The sequence below is a fragment of the Dermacentor andersoni genome, chromosome 4, assembly GCF_023375885.2.
Source record: "Dermacentor andersoni chromosome 4, qqDerAnde1_hic_scaffold, whole genome shotgun sequence".
Lineage (NCBI taxonomy): Eukaryota > Metazoa > Arthropoda > Arachnida > Ixodida > Ixodidae > Dermacentor > Dermacentor andersoni.
In genome coordinates this window covers 17578946-17588991 of record NC_092817.1, presented here as the reverse complement: position 1 = coordinate 17588991, position 10046 = coordinate 17578946, and the positions used below count along the sequence as shown (strand labels likewise).

Genomic DNA, 10046 nt, shown 5'->3' with positions numbered 1-10046 from the left:
GACCTTTGTTTGGCCTAACGCTGCACTTGATCTTTGTTTGAAGACACAAAATTCCCTTCAAGACACAAATGCCAAACCACACGGGAAATAATTGAGGCATTTCACATGAAAAGATTAAGAGAGACTTGCGTTAGCCACGCGTCAATATCTCTATTGGAAAGAGAATTTCAATATCTTGGCACGTGTGTTAATCTCAAGTAGTGCCTTTTGTTGTTTGGTTTTTTGGCTTCCCTACCTCTTGATATGTTTAACTGATCGCCTTTGGACCTTGTCATGTTTGCACGCTGCGGTATTTGCAATCACTTATACATACATACATACATACATATATATATTGACACGTGTACTTATCTTTATCGGGCAACCACGTTTCGCCGCTTAACAACTGTAGTCGCACAGCGAGGGACGCGCCTGCATGTATCCGGCGTTTCTGGAAGGTTGTCGACGCTTCTATCCGCGTGTCTGTTGTCGACGAACCTTGTGTTATCAGATTTCATCGCGTGACACGAATGGTGTAGAGCTTTGTGGAAGACACGCGGGTCCCATCAGTTGATCTGGAACATTCGACGACTGATCTATGGAGGCCGGCGCGCTTGACCCGCTGGTCAGTTTTTCCGACGATCGCCGACCGTGTTCGCCGCTATCGTTGTGCTATAAGTGTAGCCTGTTTTTGTGGGCACAGGTTGGGCACAGGCAAAGGAATGCCTCGCCATCATTTGGGCTACAGCTAAATTCCGCCCCTACCTCTATGGCAGGCCATTCAAAGTCGTCAGCGACCACCACGCGTTGTGTTGGCTAGCTAACTTAAAGGACCCTTCAGGACGGCTGGCGCGGTGGAGCCTCAGACTACAAGAATATGACGTAACGGTAATATACAAGTCCGGAAGAAAACACTCCGACGCCGACTGCTTATCACGCGCCCCAATCGATCCCCCGCCGCAAGACGACGTGGACGACGACGCCTTCCTTGGGATAATAAGCGCGGAAGACTTCACTAAACAGCAACGAGCAGACCCGGAGCTAAAAGGCCTCGTCGAGTATTTGAAAGGGAACACCGACGTTGTCCCTAGGGCATTTAAGCGCGTGTTGTCTTCGTTCACGCTACGAAACAACCTGCTCGTGAAGAAGAACTTCTCACCAGTCCACGCCAGCTACCTTCTTGTGGTGCCGTCAGCGCTCCGTCCAGAAATACTGCACGCCCTACACGACGATCCAACCGCTGGGCACCTCGGATTCTCCCGGACGCTGTCGAGGATACAGGAAAAGTATTACTGGCCGCGTCTGACCGCCGACGTCGCCCGTTACGTCAAGACATGCAGAGACTGTCAACGACGCAAGACACCACCGACAAGGCCAGCAGGATTACTACAGCCGATCGAACCTCCTCGTCGACCATTCCAGCAGATTGGGATGGATTTGTTGGGGCCGTTTCCGATGTCAACATCCAGGAATAAGTGGATCATCGTGGCGACGGACTATCTCACCCGCTTTGCTGAAACCAAAGCTCTACCAAAAGGCAGCGCAGCCGAAGTGGCGAAATTTTTCGTCGAGAACATCCTGCTGCGACATGGTGCCCCAGAAGTCCTCATCACCGACAGAGGAACGGCTTTTACAGCAGAGCTCACCGAAGCCATTCTGCAGTACAGCCAGACGAGCCACAGGAGGACAACTGCCTACCATCCGCAGACGAATGGTCTCACGGAGCGTCTGAACAAGACCCTCGCCGACATGCTAGCAATGTACGTCGACGTCGAGCACAAGACGTGGGACGCGGTCCTGCCGTATGTCACCTTCGCCTACAACACGGCGGTGCAAGAAACTACACAGATCACGCCATTCAAGTTGGTTTACGGCAGGAACCCGACGACGACGCTCGACGCCATGCTGCCGCACGTCACTGACGAGGAGAATCTTGACGTCGCTACCTATCTCCAGCGCGCCGAAGAAGCCCGACAGCTCGCCCGCCTACGGATCAAGACCCAGCAGCGTACCGACAGCCGACACTACAACCTCCGACGACGCTTCGTTGAGTACCAGCCCGGCGACCGTGTTTGGGTATGGACCCCGATACGCCGGCGAGGACTCAGTGAGAAGCTGCTGCGACGCTATTTCGGACCCTACAAGGTCATCCGACGTATTGGCGCGCTAGACTATGAGGTCGTGCCAGACGGCATTTCGCACTCACAGCGGCGCCGCGCACGATCTGAAGTGGTCCACGTGGTGCGCCTTAAACCATTTTACGGACGCTGATGAACTTCCTTAGTTTGTTGTTTTCTTTGCTACGAGTGCTTTTCTTTGTTACTTTCGTTTGTTAGCAGCATCGGGTCGATGCTTTTTAAGAGGGGGGTAATGACACGTGTACTTATCTTTATCGGGCAACCACGTTTCGCCGCTTAACAACTAGTCGCACAGCGAGGGACGCGCCTGCATGTATCCGGCGTTTCTGGAAGGTTGTCGACGCTTCTATCCGCGTGTCTGTTGTCGACGAACCTTGTGTTATCAGATTTCATCGCGTGACACGAATGGTGTAGAGCTTTGTGGAAGACACGCGGGTCCCATCAGTTGATCTGGAACATTCGACGACTGATCTATGGAGGCCGGCGCGCTTGACCCGCTGGTCAGTTTTTCCAACGATCGCCGACCGTGTTCGCCGCTATCGTTGTGCTATAAGTGTAGCCTGTTTTTGTGGGCACAGGTTCGCCCAATAAAAGCTAGTTTTGTATTCCACCATATTGCTTCTTTCTTCACCGTCACTACCACGTGACAATATATATATATGTATGTGTGTGTGTGCGTGTGTGTTGATCCAAGGCATTGGTTGATCGCTTCAATAAAGATTTAGTTGAGAGTTAATTAGCACTCGTCCTGTCTGCTTCTAATCTCTGTGTATGTCACTTCGCGCTGCAATCCAAGAATGCGTATAAGATCAGCTGTCCGCGAAAGCGTACAGCCAATTTTTTTATTGCGAACACCCCCTGGCAAGCTTCGGCCTCCGCGGCCCCAACCCACGAGCAGCCCTGCTTCCAGCTTTGATGTCCCAGCTACCCCTTGGGTGCCCTAGAGATCCTGCGCTGTCTCCTTTATTATAATCTCAGGCGCTCTCCCAAGGCCTCAGTTTGCCGGTTACGTGTGCCCTCCTGGAACAGTACTTGTAAAAAAAATCCAGTCTATCGTCGCGACGAAAAAAAGCAGCCCGCGACTTATGCAACACCAGTCAGAACCTTGCCCATCGCACCAATATCCTTGTCATCAACATCTTTCATCCCTCTTTCGTTCCCTTTTCTCAGCGCACAGTAGCAAATTACAGCGCACACTTGGGCCGACCTCGCTTAATAATTAAACTACAGTAAATGGGTGGTTGTAGCCGATATGTGAAAGCAGCCGAAAAGCCTTTCTTCCTTGCGAAACCAAAGGCAACCGTATCGACCGTACCATAGAATAAAGAACCACCATAGAATGAACCACCGTACCAAGCACATGGCGGCTCGAGGCGGCTTGGCTTGACAGTTCTGGATTCCGGCGTCAGTGGGTGATGTCGCGCGTTACCACCCCCGTGCAATCTCCTGCTTGCATGTCGTTCCTCTGGTCATCTGTGGTGCTCTCGGGAACGTTCGAAGGCAGCGGAGCGCTTTGCCCCTGCTACGAACAATCCGAGTTCTGGCGTTTCACGCCGGTAAATATTGTTTTATTTTCGGCCATATAATACACAAAGATGGCGGGTGTCTCGTACCACATCGCCAATCTGCTGGAAAAAGTAAGTTCACACCACTCGTCCGGCGAGCCCAGGTTTCACGCAGCCGATGGTTTCAGGACTGTGACATCGCGTTTAAGCCTAATCGGTGCATTGAAAGCAAATATGCGGTCCGCTTGTCATTATTCTAATCAAGATTTCTGCATCAGCTGTCTTTCATTGATACGTGGCTATTTCTCAGCTGGCAGGGTGCACTATCTAGCACTATGTATGCAGCAACCGAAAACTGACTTGTCGGGTCCCGTGCTCGATGCCGGCTGGAACGCGTGTTTGTAAACAGCTAATTGTCTTTGTCACGCCCTCTGTTTTCCTATTTGCTTGACAACTTTTAATCAGTAGTTGTGCGCCACTTAGTAACAAGCGCTTTACATCACGTAACTTATGACTCCGCAAGGACAATATTAAAGATAAACTTCATCTTGCGTGTCGCATTCAAGCTTCATGGGTCTTCATGTGTGCAAAGCGTGGTCGCGCTCAGCGCACTGTCCAGCCTCAGCTTCAGCCCCTGTTGACATGTGATTATGTTTCAGAAAGGTTAAGCGACGTGTGATAAGGAGGTCGTCGAAGTGAAGCGGCTGCCAGAAGCCGCAGATCGGGACACTGTGATATCTACTATGGTCTTGACATGAATCTCTCAACTGGAGTGTAGGAGCTTGCTATGGGGGGGGGGTCATTTCCTGTTTGGTGTAGAACGAGTAAAGATACCGAGTAAAATAGTTTCCGAGGGCTAAGCGTAGGCTGCTTGAACTGTTTTCCAACTATACTGGCAGCTTTTGCATATGCTTAGAAATTTTTGAAACAATGCCTGGATTTGCCTTAACAAAATAACAGCTCAGTAAGGTAGGACTGTGCATTCGCCGAAATTCGATAAGCATAATTTGCAGCTAAAGGATCACTTGGACACCTAGGAGTAGGCAACCGACATAACCACCAAAAAGACGACACCAACTGTGTATACTTAGACTGGGTATAGTGGCCATTTGATTGGGGTGACCAATACAAAGTGGCATTGTCTGCTTTCAACTTGCAGTTTTGTTGTTCACCTCAGCAAAGCCTAAACGCTGCATTCTAAGTAACAAGTCTCCATATTTTGTCTTGCTGCATCCCATTATACATTTGTATGCGTTCTAGTCCACATCAGTTGCTATATGGTCGATGGCCAACACCCCTCCGTTTCAGATGTAGCAATCATTGCCACATCATAAAAATTGAAATACTGTTCAGGTACTCAAAATTTCGAATGCCGGCTGCTTGGTTTGGGTATGAAATGGTACAGCATGATATCCAGTTACTGTCAAATATTGATGAGACGATCACAGTTGATACAAATTTCACTGTGATATGAATATCGAATAAAGAAACACTAAAGAGATAAATAATTTGAGCTGTATTATCAAATTGTGCACTACCAAAAATGCCAGTCTTACGAGGAAAGAAGGCTTGGTAAGCAAGGAAAGATGCAAAAATGAGAAGCCAGTGGCAATCAGCTCAGTGTGACATCATGGATTATTGTCTCCTTGGGCCTAGTTAATATTTTATTGGTAAAGGTGAACTGCAATGTATGCTAAACCTAGTTAATCTTTTATTGGTAAAGGTGAACTGCACTGTATGCTAAGCAAGCCAAAGACACCTTTGCAAATTTGTACTATCTTTCTTTTTTTATTAGAACATAAAACATGCAATCAAATATTTTGTCAGCCCGCCAAAGCAATGATGTTTTGAGCGGGACTGAGCAGTGCTATGGCCCGAATGACACAGTCTTGTGCTCTTGGAACAGAGGAAACAATAGGAAGAGAGAAAAAAATAAGTACAATAGCAAAATTAAATTTTTTGTATGTGCCACAAACAGTCACCTGTAGTCCGCAAAAGCATCGATGCTTTTATGCGGACCACTGTGTATTTGCCTTCAACAAGGCATAATACAAGTACAAAATTTTCCTCCCTTCCATTCTCTCTCTCTTTTCCTCCATCGCTCGGCTAATTTCTAGTATTAGTTCCTGCACGAGCAATAGTTTAAGCAAAGACATTACAGCAGCAAAATATATGTACAGCGCAACCCTCTATTTCATCATATGCAGTTGTAAATGTTTTGGAAGAGTAGCAGTCTCCAATCACTATTAGAAAGCAAAAGAACACAATACACATAAGAAAGAACACAATACTCTAGTCTGTTTTATACAGTTGTTAGTGAAAGTTCATCAGAAAAAAGTCCTGTCACATGGTTTTCTTCTATTATTCCCAGCCACTTGTCAGAACCATGCAACGTACAAAATCTTTTATTTTCCTGAATGAGGATACTTTAGGAACTTGTATTTTATTAAAGTAGAACGGTACCATAAAATGATCTAATTCTCTCGTTCTCTTACCATAGTTCATCAATGGTTTATCCCGCACGAATGTCTCAGTCAAAACGGCAAGTTAAGCCAGTTCGTTGGGATTCAACGATGACACGGCGCCGTGTCATCGCTTTATACCTTCTTTTGTCCTTGTCTTGTGTTGCGCTGCAACGAACCTTACTATGAATGTTTCAGTCTTGCGCAGATGACGAGCTTTTACATATTTTTTTAAAGGATTCATCAAAATAATGCTTCGTAAATACCACCGAAAGAAGTTGTTTAACATCAAATATGCCATGTTCTGCTATCAGCTCACTGTGGCTGATGGAGTTGCTGTTTGTTCCGTATGATATATTAGTCAGTATTTCTTGTATTATTCTATTTAACACGTTTAGCCTATATGGCCATAGATTGTAATGCCATACCGTAATACGGTTTCACCTAGGGCCGTATATGCGAGTTTTCTTAACCTAACATCACATGCTGATCCGATTTTGTACATGACTGCACATACTGCTCCGAGTCTTTTAGCTGCATGCTGTATGTGAGCCGCAACATTCTAAATATGAAAAGAAATGCATTTAAGTCTGACCTGACACTGATGTTACCGATGCTGGGTTTCTGGCACAATATTAAAAAAGAAGGAAATTGGCCGTACTTTTTTTTTTGTGATAAGCTATTGCCACAGTTTTAATGCAAACACCATTTTGAAAGATTACTAGTCTAAACTGATATATTGCTCTGCTTTAGTGCCCTTTTAAGTCCTGGCCAGGGTTGCATTAAAGGGCCCCTGAAACGGTTCGGACAAATTTTGTAGACACGTAGGGTACAGCTTAAGTAGAACATTCGCACCACAATTTAAGTGAAGCGTTACGTATTAATGGAGCTACAAGCGATTAAAAGTTACCTTCCTCCCTAGCCATGCTTTTCCTCCTCAACTCGTTCGCCGAGCGAGCCGGGCTAAGCTCCGCCTTCACTGGTTTGCGTCACGATGCGACGTCACATCGTCCACTTCCGGTTGTTTTGGAGCTCGCCCCCGCCCGCGCGACACCTCGCCGCTAGCCGCTTGGCCGTCGACCGCAAGCGAGAGCTATCGAAGCAGCGTGCATTGCGAGCATTCTGTCGTAGCGCCGAACGTGTCTTGGATTCCGGTAACCACAGGCAAGCTGGTCATTTCGGCAAATGACTGGAGGCATAAACTCAAGCTGATGAAGGAACTTTAGCGTAGACGTACGTGAGCGGCCTGATCGGTCTGCACGGTCCATACACTTGTTGGCGCGGCGCTTAACCAGCCAAACAAAGCGCTAATATTGCTCTAACCAAGTGTAAAACGTTTTAAACATTTATAAAAACAACGTGTTGATGATTACATTCCTGCGAAAAACACACCAGCAGCAAAGAAGAATACATTTCGTTGCTGCTACTGTGTATGGTTGAGCTCTGTGCCACCAGGTGGCTGCACCGTGCAGACCATTCACATTTGCCCTTCTCATCTCATGGCTCATCCCGTTACGGCACAGTCAAGCGGCCAGACTCTGTCCCCTTGTGCTTGCGTTTGCCCTAACACCGGACTCGCGAAACTCTATTGCGTTAGTAATCTTCCGGAGTAAAGTGACGGCCACGAACGCGCAAATCCTGGCGCCGATCGGACAGCGGCGGTCCGATGCGCCAGGTCCGTACGAGCATCCAGTTCGCTCGTACGCTGCCTTGCAGAGGGACACGGTTTCGCAGCTTGACATATTGCCAGTCGCTACGTTTGCAGTCCACAAGGCAACAAAGTTGAATCATAGTGCTCGCGAAAAGACTAAGACAGACTCTGACCGCGGAGCTCTCGTCAAAATGTAGTACGTTGTAACACAAGCAGACGACACTTGCTGTGTGCCGGAAGTGCTTAAGTGTACTGAAAAATTGTTCTTGTGCATTCTCTTTATGTTACTTTCTTTTTATAAAAACAAATAAACTAACATTCCAACTATTACGAAGATCATTTGTTTACCATAAAGTTGGAAAAATTATCGATCACGCGCCCTGGTCAGCCAATCGGATAGCTCGCCCCAATGACGTCGTATGGGTGATTTCGGTCATATGGGTAGGGGCTGCTTAAAATTCTGCCGAGCAGTGCGCTGCGATCGGCAGCGATGTGCATTTTTAAAACCTTACGATAAATTACACGCTTTACGCGGGGCACTTAGATGTGTCAATTAATGATCAGAAGGACCTACTCTAACGACTCAGTACGTTTGTAGAAAATCGTCAAAAGCGTTTCAGGGTCCCTTTAAGTAAAATGCATTCTGTGGAGACAAACCACTCTGCTGGGCTGTTATGGATGATGTGAATTTCCAAGCCTTTGCAAGGTCTCTCTCAGTCACGGGAGTATGTGGTTTGGCTATGGTACTTTGTGCAGAAAAAAAAAAAAAAGCAGACAGGCGCAATCAAAACAGAGAATCTATGATTTTATGTGATGGCGGTGCATGTGTCCAAGCTAGTATATATATGTAAGTGGGTGGCCTGTGAATTAACAGTTCAGAGTAGTGCTCATCCTTGTCTGTTTCTCATTTGTGTCTGTCTGCCACTTTGCGGTAAGTACCATAGTCGCAATGCAAGACCAACAAGTCAGCCCTTCTAAAGGCAGCATGGCCACAGCCTACATGGGAAGTTGGCGTATAAAATCTTGGTTGTCCATGATGAAGTAACCGTGACAACGTTGAGGGGAAAATTGTCCTAAAAGCGAAGCTTCTTTTGAATGCTGAAACTGGTACAAGCTGTTCACGAACATGTGTTGATTACAGATGACATCCAGTGACAAGGACTACCGCTTCATGGCCACAAATGATTTGATGCAAGAACTGCAAAAAGACTCTATCAAACTTGATGATGACAGTGAAAGGAAGGCAAGTGATTGCACATTGCACCTTTTACCTTAATTTCAGTTGCTCATACATAGAGGCTGTTGCCAAACGTGACAGTTTTGCCTCTATAGTGCATTCTCCAAGAGCAGTTGACTGATTCTTTCTTACTAGCCAATGAGGATTTACACTTTGTTTTGTAGCCTGACTTAGTAGCCAAACGTGTTAATGATAATATTTAAGAAACCTCACATGTGTATCATTTGTAGAAATTTTGGTGTCCTCTTAGTACGTAACACATGAGTGCAGTATGGACTGTTGACCACTGTTTGAAAACATGTTCCTTTCTCAGGTAGTGAAGATGCTCCTGAAACTATTGGAAGATAAGAATGGAGAAGTACAAAATCTTGCTGTGAAATGGTAAGATATTAAATAAATTCCTGCAGAAAGAACTTGCTAAATATATTACCTAAAACTACTGACACTGCCTGAAACACAGCACTGAGTGCAAGTAGCTTTTTGCTTTGGATGTGCTTGGTGTCTAGCAAGTGATCTATATGTCAAAGTTCTGCGAAAACTAACAGTGCTTGTTGTAATCCAGCCTTGGCCCACTGGTGAACAAGGTGAAGGAGTACCAAGTAGAGACCATAGTTGACAGCCTCTGTAACAACATGATGTCTGAAAAGGAGCAGCTGCGCGACATTTCTAGCATAGGTAAGCTCTTTTGTGTGTATATTCACAATTTCTGTGATCAGGGGGCTGTCAAGGTAAACCCACTTTAGCTGGTGCGGGATATTTGTTGCAGTGTCTGCAAACGTTGGTAAACATTGATTCAACCAGTCCAAGGCTCTGCTGTCTTGTAGAAGCATATCCTGAACTTAATTTTTATTCAAACAGCGAAATATTGTGCTGCTGCTTCGGGAACGCTTCCAAATATATGAATAGAATAAATTTAAATTTAATGGATCAGTGTCATTTTAAGATACACCAGATTTTCTAATCTTGAAGCTTTTTTCACGAGGCATTTTTGGTGATACTGTCATAGTATTCACAAACTGGTTGTCTGATATTGAATATACGGTCTTGCAGAACACAGAAATCTTATTGCGGATT

General features: G+C 46.1%; 1 protein-coding gene across 1 annotated transcript in view; it reads left to right on the top strand.

The window, feature by feature from the left end:
- The first annotated feature begins 3586 nt into the window (after positions 1–3586).
- The window catches only part of Cand1 (Cullin-associated and neddylation-dissociated 1), a 111759-nt gene continuing 105299 nt past the window's right edge, over positions 3587–10046 (top strand). The window contains exons 1-4 of the mRNA XM_050182601.3: positions 3587–3754; positions 8877–8978; positions 9286–9353; positions 9535–9647. Of these exons, the coding sequence (XP_050038558.1) occupies positions 3713–3754; positions 8877–8978; positions 9286–9353; positions 9535–9647 (325 nt within the window). The 5' untranslated portion in view covers positions 3587–3712. The remainder of the gene's footprint in view (positions 3755–8876; positions 8979–9285; positions 9354–9534; positions 9648–10046) is intronic.